Genomic DNA, 16,462 nt, shown 5'->3' with positions numbered 1-16,462 from the left:
TTCAATATTTTAAAGAAACTATATAAAGAGGACCCAATTTAGCAAATGAAGAATTCTTATACAACTTTATTATTAAATCTATAAATTCCAAAGAAAATTTATATTCTTTGAGTACTTTAAATAAATAAGACCAATTAACAGGTCAGAAGCTTTATCAAAGTCTAAGCTTATGATCAAAAGTGTTTTGTTTCTTATTAGTAGCATCTATTAATAAAAATAGTCTTATAATGTTATCTTGTACTCTTCTAGTTAAAATAAAACCAGTTTGATCCTTATCAGTTAATCATGACAACATAAGATTTAATATTTTTGCCAATATAGACAAACATTTTATAATAAACATTTAAAAGAGAAATGGAGCAATAAGAGGAGCATAATTTTGAATCTTTATCCTGTTTCAAGATAGGTGTTATTAATGAACATTTTCAAGAAGGAAGGATATTTAATGTCATTCAGACTTTCTCAAATGTCTTTAAAAGGATTCTTAATATATTATCAGGAATTATTTTATATAACTCGGGAGTATTTTTTTAGATTTTTAATCTGTTCTTTTAGTTCCCTGAAAGAGAATGTTTAACCTTAAACTTTGTTCCTTGGTTAAAGTAAGTTTTATATTGTCCTTTAGAAAGCTGTCTGTTAAATTACTATTATGTAATGTTGATTTACTATTATTAATGTTCCCTAAAAGTCTCTAAATATTTTTTTAAATTGGTTGCTTTCTTAAGGTTATTTTTAACTTTATATGTGACCTCTTTAATATGATTTGTATTATTTGTCTTTTTGATCTAATAGCTAATCTATGCACATTTTTAAGATTAATAGAATCCAATTGTAATTTAAGGTTTCCCTGTTCATTGAAATTTTATGATTCATCATTTCTATGTATTTCTTATTTAAGGCTTTTAATGCAGAATTTGCAAACTTATCATTAGGTTTTCATTTTAATTTTAATGTATCAATGTTTAATTGTAAAACAGTTAACTCTTAAAAAGACACCAACTCTTAATTCTACCATATAGATACGCTTTTAACATATCCCACAAAATAGCATCTTCACCATTATTATTAAGCTCCATAAATAAACTTAATTCATTTAAAAACCATTCCTTAAATCCTTACATTTTTGTAATATAAGCATGGATTTTGTGACAAAATTCTAAATCATTAGATTTTATAGTGATATTGAAAGTGATAGCATTATGATTACTCAAAGAACAAGAAAGTATTAGGACTTCATCAATCTCTTAGATTCACCGATTTTATAAAGTGATTTAGATGTTTGCAGTGGCAGATATTCTAGATTTTTTCATTAGTAGTATTTCTTTCTGATAAAAATGCAATTAAAATCAACAGCCTTTTGAATATAAGGTTATAATATCTATATTTTCTGCCCCCTTAGAACCAGTTTTAGGAATCTAATAAACATTAACATTAACAAACGTAATATTTTTTGTTAATTTCAGCTACTTCCAATTCCAGCATACCTTTTTATCAGAATAAGTATCAACTACCCTAAGCATAGTCAATAACTTCCTCCAAAGTACAAGTGCCACTCCTTTTTGAACTAAAATGTGAGCCCACAAGTACTGAGTAATCTTTAAACAACAGTCTAAGTCAGTGTGAGCTTTATTTACTTTATTTACATTTAAATATTTGATTAAACTAGCTCTCTTCATAGGATTATTAAGACCATTAATATTTAATGAAATACATTTATAAACTGACATCTTTAAGATAAGACAAGTCAAAGAAAGTTAAAATTTGGTTTTGTCTCAAGGACCTATATCTAATTTTAACAAGTTTTTGTTATGAACAGGTTTATTGAACTAATTACTAACATACGAAATATAAAAATATTTCTACCCCCTACCATGGAATAACATATTCCTGCTTTGATGAAGTAAACATTCAAACCACTCACAATCACCCCAACACTACTCAAACTCAGTCTATTGCTACTACTTCTAAGATAAACGAAGCATCAATACATATTAGCATATACAGCTCACTCCAAATATAAATCCCATTTATCAAAAACAAACTCCAAAAGAATAATTAAATTCTATCAGTATTAAGTATATAAAAATATATTACCTAAAACTAACAATAATCTCCCCAGTAAAATTGTATTTCTATATGTGAATCTTTTCTATTAATTATATAGTCACACTGATCATAGAACAATAAAACTATCTTATATTAATGTGTTATGGTATTCATCTTTATATATACTTATTCATAACATATATTTATAAATACATAACCTAATATTTCTAAAGTCAATTAGTTCAGCTATTAGAGACAAAGATAATGGTATGTCAGACAGATGTCAGATCTATAATCAAAATAGTCCATATTATATATATATAAACTAAAGCTGGTGACTGTAATGACAAAGTAAACAACTGTGAAGGAGGTTGTATCTAGGACAACAGATACCAAAGATTCAATATTTAAATAATATTAATGTATATTCAACCATAATAATACTAGAATCTATAACATATAGTTATATTGCCTATTAAATCTCATTTATATGAATATAACAAATGAGCAAACCTTCTAAGTTATATAATATTAAAAAAGGGTAATAGAAAACAACATTCAACATCTAATTAACCATTCTTTTACTTTACAAAGCTATATTTGGCACATTTAAATGAAAATGGACTTTGAGTGTCTTTAATATTATTTAACCAAATTCCAGGTGTAGACTGATTTTAAACATTTATCTGAAATAAAGAGATGTAAAACCTTTCATTAAAAACCTAAATAAACATATACTTAAATATACTTTGAAACAATGGTACATATAGTTAAGATGTTGTTTTTCTCTGCATTCTCATAAAAATGCTATATTTCAAAGTCTGCTTTCATGAAGTTATATGATTTGTATTATGTTGTATGCATTTATCATTAACTTATCTATATTATTAAAATCACTTTAAATGAGTATATATCAGTTAACATTCTTTGTGTGCTATTGTGAAGATTATACTCAAAATAAACTAATCACCTTATAAGAATTAATGCACATTTCTGAGAAACATAATTGAAAGCAGTATTAATAAAAATGCTGAAAATAGTCAGATCTTTACAAACATTAATCTCATCCACTTTTTAGAGAATGAAACTCCCCTCACTGTTTCATTCTTGGATATAACAGTGTAGTAAAATATCTAAGCAACAAATCAAAAAGTTACAGAATGACATACAGATAGATAGATTATAAAATGTAATATAGTTCACCTGATTTTCATTCCCTTTGTTTGCCCCAGCATTGTGAGCAGAGCATTCCTCTTTTCAAAATAATCTAGGATGCTATACTAGACTTTCTATAGTAACTGAGTGCCACAAGTACAAAAATTCCTATTTTTTTCTCTTTCCCTCCCCCCTCTCCTCCTTCCACCTCCCTCTTCTTTCCCAGTGGATGTAACTCCCCTATGATGTATATTGTGGAAATTATGTTCTCAAACATCCTAAACTAAACATATTAACCCTTTAGTTGCCGTTGTCTGATGAAACAGAATGTTAGGTTTCGCTGTAAAGACTTTTATTTCATCATCTCTGAGGTTGTATAATCTTGGAGCTAATTTAATTAGTTTGTGAAGTGCAGGTAACACTGTTTCTGTACATTAGTAATATGGGGTGCATAAATATTTATGATAATTTATCATTTTGTACCTGATATAAATTACATTTAAATTAGTTTCACATTTCATTTTTTCTAATTCAAATACCTAAATTCATGCTTACACACTACCAGTAACCAATATCTTTAACTAAAATTAAATATACCTATTTGTAATGTGAAGATTATTGGCAGTATAGATTCATTTAGCTGTCGTGTTTATTTGTTCACTGACTTTACATGTTACATATTTTTAAAATACACTTTAAAATAATGTCTGACTTCTGTAATTTAGTTTGTTAATGTAAATTTTAATAAAAAAAGAATTAAAGATGATAATGGGTTCAAATCCCTTGATGTCACTTTTAGTCTAGCAGTTGACATAGAAGATCAAGCCTGTGAACTATAGCTCTTGTAGCATAAAGTTTGATTCCTTCAGAAAGTATTTAGTGGCAGCTGGCATGACACTTTTGGGGTAGACACTTCAGTGATCTCCTCAACTGCAATCCTAGTAACTAACTATATGTCTAGTTTGCCTGAAACTATACATCTGAAAGTGGAACTTCATGAAGTCAAGTTATTGTTGTGTCTTTCGGCTTTTCCCGATTAGGGGTCACCCCAGTGGAACTCCGGTCCGCTAATGATTGGCAGTAGATTTTTACATGCCGAGTTGCTAGCCCTGATGCACAACATTCAATGAAGGTACGCCCATTCATGCATGTCTCCACAGAGAAGATGCTCTAGCTGAGAATCGAACATGACATGAGGCGACAACGCTACCGCAGCACCACTACTGTAAATGCATAAATACTAAATAGATAAATAGATTCCTATTCACAACACTTTCTGGTTTAAAAATGAATATAAATAAACTTAAAAACACATGTTAAAATGGAATAATTAGAAACAACTCACAATTACATCATACAAGCTTATATATGATTTCCTATTTATTCATTTCATCTCTCCTGTCCATCACAATATTCCATCCGAATTATTTCCTGTAAAGATGGGTTCAAAGGTCAAGCTCCTTTTCCTTGTGCAACCACATATCTACATCTTCATTGTGGACCTCAGGTAATCAGTATTCAGCTTGCAATTGCTTCTAAAGTTAGTTCTTTAGTTAACTCCATTTGAGTGGAAAATATGAACTGTAAATGCTGTTTCAAGCAAAAGAAAGCTTGCAACTATATCAACTGAGCTATATTGATAAAAAAAGATGTTTCTAATGGACTAATTTAAATAAGCAAAACTTTTAAGTTTCAGAGTAAAACATTTATTTATAACTTTTCAAAGCAACTATATTTCACATTAATCCCTTTCACCATCACAACCACACCCCTAAATTATTAATTAATAATACAATAAAAAGAAGAGAGAGAGAAATAAAAACAAAACAGCACTGCAATACATAAGATCAGCTAGTATAACTTATATAAATAGCATTTATCTAAACTCCAAGATTATAATTTAACTAAATCTTACTTTAAATTTTAGAAGTTTTCTATCAACTTAGATAAACTAATACTTTAATAAATCATCCCGTTTTTCAAGAAATTAAAGAAAAAGACTATTACTTAAGCATAATAATTTAAAGTGCTCTAATCTTCACTATTATAACCCCCAATATGATTCGATATAAGTTTGTAGAATTTAATAAATAACTATTTATATTATTATATGATATATTTTGATAAATAAACAGGTATTAACCTTAAAGTTGTGCTATTCCTGAGAGGATGATTAAAACAGAGTTTCAAGACAATAGTAGAACATAGCAAAATAGATAGTTATTATTTTTCTTTAAACTTTTTACTGATTTTTTTTCTTTAGTATTCTGTTCATTTTTATTTGATTGTCTTTTTAAACTAGTTAAGGACCAGTCCATTTGTTTGGGTTTGTCTAAAAGTTTATTTTTTGTGTGAAGCCCAGAACTTCTTTAAGAGTGTTTAAGATTTTTTGTCCTTCAGGGAAAAAATCTTAACCTTTTGCAGGGAAGACAAGTTATGATTTTATGTTTGAGTTCTTTAGACTCTTGATTAAAGGAATGCAGGCTTTTTTTTTTTTTAAGAGAGCACTGAAAAAGTATAATCGTTGTCAAATCAGATGTTGTTTCCATTTATTTTTATTGGAGAACTTGACCATGCTGTTTTTAATACCAAGTATTTATCTCGAGTTGAAAGAAATTTAACAATTGTAGATCTTGGTGTAGATGGATTGTTTAAGAAATATTTGAGCAAGACCTATGGGTTCTCTCTATGCCGAAATAATGTGATACAGGCAGATTTAAAGTTTTTGGTAACCAGTTATTTAGAAGTTGTACCATGTTGTTACCTTCTTTCTCTGGTACATCATATATTCTAATATTATTCCTCCTAGCCCTACTTTCCAAATTTTTTACTTTTTCCAGAAGTAAAATGTTTTGCTTTAAGATAAATTCCATATGATTTTCATTTTCAGTTAACCTTCCATCCAAGTCATTTACTGTTTCTTCTGTATATGAGATTTGATCTGATTGTTTCTTAACTTCATTCTGGAAATCTAGTTGTTTCCTGCAGTCTTGTTTTATATTATCCATTTTGCTCTCAACCTTATCCATTTTAACTGAAAGATCTTGAATATTTGTAAGAATGGATTGTAGTTTTTTCTTCATCATACTTTTCTGGCAAGAAACTTTAGAGTGGCTCATGACTGGATCTGACTTGAAAACTTCGGACAGGATTAAAACTTAGAAAATTCACAAAAAATTGATTGATTTTTCTTCTTGATATTAATACTGAACTAACTAGTTCTTGATGAATAAAAAATATTCCTATATGAAGTTTTGTTTCACTAAAACTTAGTATTCCTGTCAGAATAACTGAAAAGCAGAGCAAAAATGTGTTTGCCATCTTGGCCATGCCTCTCTCTATACAGTAACTTTTCAAAGCATTATTGTTATTCTAATGAGATAGCACTGATCTCTGTAATGAGTACTTAACACTATACTGGACTTTGTAAGTACCACTAAACTATTAACAGGAATGTTTGTAATTACAAGTGTGGGATCAGTGGTCTCAATCAGAAAAAGTTCATAACTGTGTTCTTGATATCTAGACAGTGCTAAAATAAAACATTGTACATGGAAGTTATTGGCTTTATGTGAAGGGAAATTCAGTTTAGTCATGACATAAAAAAATGAGCTGATCAAACTTAAAGATTGTGAAAGAAAAAGGTAACACCAGAGTGTAAAGTACAAATCTGAAGTATCAAAAGGAAGTACATACTAACAAGCTGCACTCTACGAAGCAAAGGTAACATTTATTCAATAAAAGAAAAAGCTTTACCACAATATGTGCTTCTTCAGGTTTATCTAAAAACAGTAGCAAGCTGCAGGTACTTAAATAGTACAAATCATCACCCAACTAACATCAATTTACCCCTAGAACTCATTTTTTTTAGTTTTCAATAAGCTGTAGGTTGATGCACATATTAATATATGGTGATTATAAGAGGTTTCCTGGTTCGATTCTTGGCTGGGGTGCCTTTTGTGCATGTCCTCCCTGTATTTGTGTGGGTTTCCTCTGGGTGCTCTGGTTTCTTCCCACATTTCAAAGACATGCAGTAGGTGGATTGGATAGGGTCTATAAAAGCATTTTGAAAGTTTAATAGTTTGAATCACTAAATATCGAACTGTAATGATCGAATTACATTTTCAAATCCCTATAAAATAACAACACCAAAAAATAAAAACTAAAGGGTGTAAGCAGGGGGTTAAGCCCCCTGCACCCCCACACCCCCTGCTATTTAAATATACCAACTCTGAGACCACACTACATTGAATTTAACAGAAATCTCCCCTTACGGAGATTTCCATTTACCCGTTCGATGTTCTGCGCTTTTGGCATTCTCATGACGACAATATCAGATTCGATATTGTCAGCGTTCGAGATGCTGATATAGACCTGATTGGATACTCTAAATTGGCCACATGTGTGAGTATGCATATGAATGTGTGGTGTGGAAGAACAACTGCAGCAGGACTGGCCACCCGACTGTGTAAACTTTGACGCTAGATGATTGTCATTTGTGAAGTAACACCCCTACCGCATGGGTAAAAATGGGAAAAAGGGGTTATGTATGAATGGCTCAATGGATCACACAATTCAGAGTCCAAGAATCCATTCATAGGCACAGACTCAGATGTAAGCTACATCTACACAAATAATCATAATCTGGTCACAGGTACAATCTCAGATGTCAAATACAACACCTGCAAAATAAGTCTAAGCTGGTCATAGGCGCAGTTGAACAAAAATAAGCAACAGTGGAAATTAAGAGCAAATGCAAACCACTGATCTGGGCAAACATTTAAAGTGTTCTTCAAAATTACTATTTGCAGCAACATTCTGACTGTCATTAATTCATACATTTCTCTGCAGTAACATTCTCAACTGTCTAGATTTTTGCAGAGTGTCCATATTTTTGCCTCATATTTTTGTCCTGTTCCTCATAAAAGTTTGATTTTCTGGCAAATCATTGCCAAATCATTAAGTATTCAAGTCAGAAAAGAATGACAGACATTTGAGTTTCAGACTTCCTAGTCTTCAGAAAATTAATGCTAATGCAAAATCTGTTATTTGATCAACTTTAAGTTTGTAAGAGCAATAATTAAAATTGTCCCTATTTTTGGGCCTTTGTCCCCCATTATATATGGCTTTCTCCAGATTTTATGCTCTTAGATGTTGAGAAGTATGTCCTGAAGGGACAGAAAAAAGCCGTTAGAGCTTTTCTTGATTTGAGGCAGGCAGTAGTTAAGTTCATAGTTCACAAGATTAACAGCAGTTGCCTTGGTGTCTAGTTATTTTCCTCAGTGGTTGTAACTGGTTTAAAGCTGGTATTCCACCAGAAAGTCCTGTCTCCAATGAAGAGTGACCTGTACATTTCACATTTCCAGCCACATAATTACAAAATAAAGACTGAAGTTCTGACTCAGGCAATGAAAACCATTCTGTCTACGTATAGTGGGAAACAAATTTCTCCCATAAAATAGTAAAAAAAAAATAACAACAATAATAATAACAATAACAATAATAATAATAATAACAATAATAATAATAATAATAGACCATCTGGTATATCAGCACTGTTTGTGTTGTCAGGAAAGTTGTTACATTGCATTAAGGTCTTGACTAAACAACAGAAGATGGTTCCACCAAGTTAGAAGTGCATCAATCATAAATAAATAAATAACTAGACCACCAAACGTCACTTGGCGGCATGGTGCACAATGGTGAAGCCACATCTCTAGATACATATGTACTATAGTTGTGCATCTCCTTCATGTCATCCAGGGCTGAGAAGTGAACAAGAAAGATATCTTCTTAATGAGAAGAACAGCCTAATGAAAGTTGAATTATTTGTAATTAAAAAGCAGAACAGTAATTTGAGATAAATCTTTTTCAGACTCAGCCCAGTATCACCATCTGGTTAAATGATTTGCGCGGAGTACTACACTAGGCACATGGAATCAAATCCTCAACTACAGGAAGGAGCTGTTAGCAGCTCATAGCCAAAATCCTCAAAGATCCTCTAAATCCTAGTTGACCTCATGGTGTTAAGATTTGATTCTGAATCTGGTGTTCTACAGATGGACACCTTGTATCTTTCTGGATTTGGTACTTTGATACAGAAACACTTCATAGCTTTTTAAATCTTCCCAATGATACATAATTCAGGATTTGAATATACATTGAGGAATTACTTTAACAATCACTTCAAGTCACTATATGTAAAAAGGTGATTTAATGATTTTTTACAGAAAACAGATAATTAAAAAAATACAATCATCTATTCCATTGGAATTGCAATGTAGTTCAACTACACCTGCATATACCAAAAGGCTCATTCTACATTTGAACCTTTATCCAGATGTATGGTATGTACAGCATCCTTGCTTGAAGCCTATCCTTTTATGTATAACGTGCAGCTGTCTGGACCTGAGCCTTGGCCATATCTATGGTATAAGCAGAAGGCTAGGCTTGAACCTTGGTCATATGAATGCTGTGTGCACCACTCTTGTCTAACTCTAGCCAGTGCATAATATACACAGCAGATTGAGTTTGAACATTATCCGCATGCATGATTGTTGCAACAGTCTTGTCACATGACAACAAATCAGGAACTGAAATACCCCCGATAATGTAATAGTAACCATAAGCATGGGTTAAACCCAGATGTTCTAGATTAATGTCTGAAAGTTTGGACATTGTTATGTTTCCATAGGTTCACAGGTGTGTACTAGGCTAATGGCCCTGGAGCCTTTATAAGCCTAGCCCATAGGATTACCTTGGCATCATGCCACCCAACCTTAGTTCCCAGTGCCTCTGTTGAGTAGAGCCACTGCAGTAATCCCAGGGGTGAATTTTTTTATTTCCCATCCACTCGTCAAGATTTCTGTTGAAGAGAGCCAGTGAGGTGCTTTGTTTGACATGTATGGGAAGTCTATTCCATAGCACGGGCTGTCTCAGGGTTATGAACCTGTCCCTCCAGCATGTTCTGTTGATTGTGGTAATGAGGTTGAGGTCTCTGGAGCGTGTGGTGCAGAGGGATTGGGATTTCTTTAGATGTAGCATTTCTAACAGAGCTGGGTCAGACATGGCTTTGTAAGTCAAGCTGAGATTGCCTCTAAGTAGGCGATATGAGACAGAGAATAGTTGGAGTTTTTTTGAGTCTGTCCATGTAAGACGGGTGTTTAAGGCCTAGGATCCTCTTTGTGAGGTACTTTTTCAGCGTCTCCAGTTGTTGCAGATGTCTAGTGAGGTGCATGCCAAATGGGGCATTGTAATCGATGATTGGCCTAATGAGGGCAGAGTAGAGGGAGACAATTACCTATTCTTCCTGGATGCAAAACCCTTTGCAATGAGATGTGCCACATAGAAGGACTTTCTGACTACAGTGGCAATGTGGTGGTCAAAAGAGAGGTTGCCATCAACCTGTGTTCCCAGATCTCTTATAAATGCCTTCTGTGTTCAGTGGACTACCATTAATGTGGTAATTCATGGGAACTGGGTTTTTCCCAAAGGAGACAACGACATTTTTTGGCACTGAGCTTAAGGCCATGGTTCTGACACAAGACGTTGATCTCAGTGAGGCCTTTCTGTAGGATGTTATCATCACTTGGGGAGTTAATAATAGCTCCCAACTTGCAATTGTCTGCAAACTTTGTCAGCCAGAGTCCCTTTGTGTTGGCCTGGACTTCAGAGAAGTAGATACCAAACAGCAGAGGACCCAGGACTGAACCCTGTGGGACTCTACTCGTGACTGGTCAGCAGTCTGACTTGGAGTCAGCTACTTTCACACTGTGGGTTCTATCTGTGAGCCAGTTTGCAACCCACCTAGTGATATAGGGGTTGATACCTAGCTTAATGAGTTTTTCTATGATTCCTGAGTGGGGGATGGTATCAAAGGCCTTGACCAGATAAAGGTAGACTGTATGAACCACCTTGCCTTCGTCCACAGCTCTGCTGACTGACTCAGAGAAGTCAACCAAGTTGAGCAGGCATGATCTTCCCTTCACAAAACCAAACTTTGTGGGATCCAGAGTTTGGAGATTCCCTATATCCTTCTTTATTAGGTCCATGATGATGCATTCCATAGCTTTGCATGTCAGACTCATCAGGCTAATGGGGGGATAGTTCCCAGGGTCTGTAGTCACTCCTTTGTGGAGAGGGATGACTGTAGCAGTGTGTCATTTGGTAGGGACAAAGCCTGAGGTGAGGCTGTGATTGAACCAGGCACACAGCTAAGGTACCAGTTCACTCTGTAGTTGATGTAGAACACAGCCAGCTATATTGTCAGGTCCCATAGAAGCTGTATTCATGGCCTTGGACAGTGCTGTTTTAACTTGTGCAGCAGTAATACCGGGTGCCTGGCAATTGACTGGTATTGTGATTGGTCCTTTGTGGGTGGAGAGGGGTAAAGCTGGCACTGAATCTGTTGGCCGGTATATTGGCAATAGCTGTTGGCTCAGTATAGGAGGTACCATTGTGCAGTAGCTCAGAGCAAGTCTGGGTATTGCCTTGGAGATTCTTTACATAACTATAGAAGGCCTCATGGTTGTCTTTACTATCTGCTGCAATTCTGTTTTCATAGCTAGCTTTAGAGGATTTGTTGAAGGATCTTTTTTTGAGGCTGATAAGGGAGTTTTTCCAATTGTGGGACTTCACCTTATTCCACATCCATTTCCTCCTTCTGTTTTAGAGTTTGTTTATGGCAGGGGAACACCAGATTGGCTTCCTTTTTTTGGAGGAGAGCGTCTTGGTTCTATTGGGTATGGCAAGATCCATGCATTTGTGTACTTTTTCGTACAGTGCATTGGTGTATGATTCATCGGTCATGCAACTGTTCTCCATTTGCATGGGTGCAATGAAGTTAGCCACCTCTGTTTTTAGGAGCCCAAAGTTAGTTTTGAAGAAGTTTTTCTTGGTGGTTACCTTTGGGGGGGGGTGGATTTCCAAGGTGATTAGTTTATGGTTGGATCTAACCAGGGAGGAGTTGATCATTGGTGTAGAACAACAGTTGCCCATGTTAGTAATGACCAGGTCAAAGATGTTGCTACCTCTAGTGGGGGTAAGAACAAGCTGATTCAGGGCACTGGAATTAATGAATTCCAGGAAATGTTGGGCAAGTGTATTGGTACATGAGTAGTTTTACCAGTTAATGGAGAAGTAGTTGAAGTCGCCTAGTATGAGAGGGTCTATATCAGCATTTCGAAAGTTTAATAGTTCGAATCACTAAATATTGAACTGTAATGATCGAACTATTAAATTTTCAAATGCCTATAAAATAACACCACCAAAAAAATAAAAACTAAAGGATGTAGGCGGGGGGGGCAAGCCCCCCTGCACCCCCACACACCCCCCACTACTTAAATATACCAAGTCCGAGACTGCACTACTATGAAGTAAATGGAAATCTCCCCAAACAGAGATTTCAGTTTACCCACTTGATGTTCTGTGCTTTCGGCATTCTCATGGTGACAATATCAGATTCAATATTGTCAACGTTCGAGATGCTGATATAGACCTGTATGAGAGTGTTAGGTTGGACTCTAATATTCTCCAGGGTGCTTAGGAACATGGAGTGTGAGTCTTGGGACATGGTTGGAGACCTATAGCAGGTTACAACCTGAATCATTCTCTTACCCAATGTTAGCTGCACCTGAAGTATCTCTGATGCATTATGTTGGGCTACCAGTCTGGAGGCGTGCACATCTTTTATGAATATGGAAACACTGCCACCTTCGGAGCTTTGGTCCACGTTCTGGGGCCGAAAGGTATGGAATAAGTTATAGCCTAGCAGTGCAGGGGTGCTTTCTGCTGCTTTGAGCCAGGTCTCTGTTACAACACAAATTTCAATGTTCTCCATTTTAAGGAGTGCTTCGAGCAAGTGCATTTTTAGATTTAGACTTCTACCGTTGAGCAGCATGACCCTCAGATTGCATTTGTTTGAAGCTGTTACAGTAGTAATTTGGTCTTTGTAACACTGCCTAAAAAAGACACTATAGGGTCGCAAGAGCCTTGGCCAGTATCCAGAAGCCCAGGGGTGACAGATGCAGGCCATCTCTGGCAAAGTATCGAGATCTGTCAATCATGGTAAAAGAAAGTCTTTAAGGATCTATTTCTTTTAAACTATGCTTGCACTGTTACACTGAATCTGATCGTTGATATAATGACTATCATTGCAACAATTATAGAAATATTTTGAAATGATTTTTAGATGGCACAGTCAGTTTTATCTGTCTTGAATGCTTTTATGTTTGGTTGCTGAATGGTGAGGAGGTCTATTATTTTCTTATTAAAAAAAGTATTGAATTGATCCAGGGTACTGAGTAATTGCCTAAACTCGGTTAATTATTTTCATTTATTGACAGGGAAATACAACATGGGACCAAACCCATATACAGTGGTGAAGAACATTGAAAAAGCAGTTCAAGACTATGAGGAAATGCTGGGTGAGTTCAATAATACATTGTAATAATGAATGTTAGGTAGATGTTTGTCACAGATGTTCCTTTCTATTAATTCATACGTTAGCCAAGCAAGTCAAGATCCTTGCAAACTTGTTTCCAACATGATTCTAACCACAAGGGTGGGGACAATTGCATTATACATGAGCAGTTTATAGCAGCCAGTCAGCAAATATATTTTGGAAGGATGGAAAAAAAGAGGACTGTCAAGAAGAATTCCACACTGATATGGGCCATGCTTGCTTCAAAAGACAGCCATGAAGTTAGAATGCTAGCAGAGTACAATAAGTGTACTTAATACCATCAAATTGCACATCAGGTATTAGAACCCAAAGCAAAAGTAATAGGCAGTATCAGTGGGAAGTGTGAAATAACTACATGAGTTTGCCTGCTCCTCCAGATTTTTTTAATCCTGCAGTATCTGTGCAAGTTCAAATCAGCACAGGTCTCAGATGGAAAAATCATGTCCCCACCACTGTGTTTATATCATAGACCACCACATGTGTTTCCATTTAGGCTGCTCAGCACCTACCCTCCCTAACATCTACCAACCATGTGTTCTAACTGCCTATAGTAGGGCATTATTTTCAACAGGGCTGAAATTGTCCAGCCTCTGCCATTTACCTTGTCCTTTTGACATGCAGACACCAATAAGCACATAACACAGAGCTGTAGCCCATATACAACTATGACAGGTAGGATGAAAGCTGAAGACAAAGTGGTGTCTTAATTATCCTATACTATATTCATAGGGAAATTTGTCATACAATGGATGTAGGGTCAGATGTGGGAATACATACAGCAGGTGTTCCATCATACCACACATCATTACATATGTACAACACCCAAGGTTCATCCAATTTGTTAGAACCTAAAGGTATGGATAGGGTAAGGAGCCATTTCTGTAGCCAACACTAGGGGACACCATAGTAAATGCTATTGACATTATCCTACATACTACAATTGGGGATATACATGTGTAAATATCAGACTGACATAATAATGACCATAGTACACCATATAGATTACACAAGCCATATCCTTGCCATACGTAGTGACCAGTATAAAAAGTGAGTGGTTGTCTCTTATGGGTTAGCTTGTAGCCAGTACAATCAGGATAAAATGCGCACATGCAGGTACAGATATTAAAATTGTGAGACTTTTGTAATGAGAAACATTCTTAAGAAAGGAGATAGGAGCAGCTTACCACACAGTACTCTATGCCCTCTTAAGGCTGCCTATAGATCCAGATAAGCTTTTATTCCTCCTAACACTGTAGCCCAAATATTTATTATACCTTCCCTGAACTGCACAAGCTAGCATAAAAATAGAGGTGAGCCTTTAAAACAACATCATTTTATATGTGTTTGTATAACATATAAGCCAGTTAGGTTAGGTTGCATAAATGTGTAACAATGTCTTTATTTGCTGCCACACATCTGTGACTTAAAGCACATCTTACAGCCTACATTTGCCTTTACTTCAACCATAATTTCAGCTACAAGGACAGGGGTGAGTCCATTATACATGGAAAGTTTGTAGCAGACAATCATCAAATATATGTTGGACTGCATGAAGAAAGAGAACTGTTTTGCTGCCTATGCTTGCCTTTGGCAGATGAAGGCAATAGCCCTTGTCATGTTATTTGCAGATACATGATGCACTTTTCTCTTGAGGTGAGCTTGACATCCATTTCTTGAACATGTAACAACCTGGTTATGAATGCAGACCCACTGATAAGTCTTTAAATTGTAATTATTAAAAATTACAGTGAAGACCTCACCTTTTTTTCTTCACCAGCATTGACTATATAATTCCTTCTGATACCCTGTTGACTTATTTGCCCCCTAGCAGCCTACACATCACTCCATCAGGGATATTCCATTTCTATGGTAACCTGCCTTTCAAGTCACCAAACATTCATGCAGAGTAATTGGAAGAAAAATCAAACACCTTATGGAAGTCCTTCTCAAGTGAGAGGAGTCTTCATTTATTGACCTGCTTCCCAAGGCTGAGTAACATGCAGCTCAAATAAAGTCAGTCTTATTGGGCCTCAGGCAAGGAAGTGCATTTTACAAGTGGCCAGTGTCTCATGAAAGTGCATTACTGTTTACTACAGGAATCCCAAAAAAAGCTGTAGCGGGAGACATGAAAGAGTACTTTGATGCAGACTGACAAATTCTCCCAGAGACATGTACTCTCAAAGTCTATGAGGGATAGTATTAACCGGGATGTTGGAGAATCCACCTCAGGGTGTGGTAGGTGATGCTACTCATTGTTGTAAAGTACAATTACACTAGTACATGCAGTATGTCATTATATGATACTGTCTCTTTTGACAATTTTGAATTGAAGTTGTTAAATGGATGTTTTGATACCGTTAATAATACATCAAACATCTGGTTCCACCAGAATCTCCATGTCATCATTGCCCTTTTTTGCAATGGCCTGCCATTACACTGTCTCAACTAAGACTTGAATGCCTAGGGGTTAGCCTTCTGACTTCCAGGGACTGTTCCTGCTCCAGAAACACACTCACCTGGCCATTAAATACCAAAACCTATCCCTTCTGATGGGCTTCTTAAAATATAGTTCTGCTTCTTGAGACCTGGCACTCTGTATCACACTCAGAACTGCAAATACTATACCAGAGGGACCACTTAAAGGAATAAATACATTTTTTATCAGTATCATTTATATTACAAGTGCCAGCTCAGCATTATGGCAGGATTGCTCACTACCTGAAATGTGGCAATAGCACAGAGGTCTAAGGCTACAAGCTGCTTTCTGTAGTCCTGGGTTTGATTCCTTCAACCTCCATT

At 35.4% G+C, this 16,462-nt stretch overlaps 1 protein-coding gene across 1 annotated transcript in view; it reads left to right on the top strand.

Annotated features, from left to right (window-relative positions):
- Nucleotides 1-16,462, top strand: part of LOC122813824 (complement factor B-like) — a 436,913-nt gene that overhangs the window by 156,186 nt on the left and 264,265 nt on the right. Inside the window, exon 9 of the mRNA XM_044086351.1 lies at nt 13,545-13,625. Within this exon, the coding sequence (XP_043942286.1) occupies nt 13,545-13,625 (81 nt within the window). The remainder of the gene's footprint in view (nt 1-13,544; nt 13,626-16,462) is intronic.

This window comes from Protopterus annectens, chromosome 10.part0 (assembly GCF_019279795.1).
Source record: "Protopterus annectens isolate FY-2018-M chromosome 10.part0, PAN1.0, whole genome shotgun sequence".
NCBI classification, from domain to species: domain Eukaryota; kingdom Metazoa; phylum Chordata; order Ceratodontiformes; family Protopteridae; genus Protopterus; species Protopterus annectens.
This window is presented reverse-complemented; position numbering and strand designations above follow the sequence as displayed.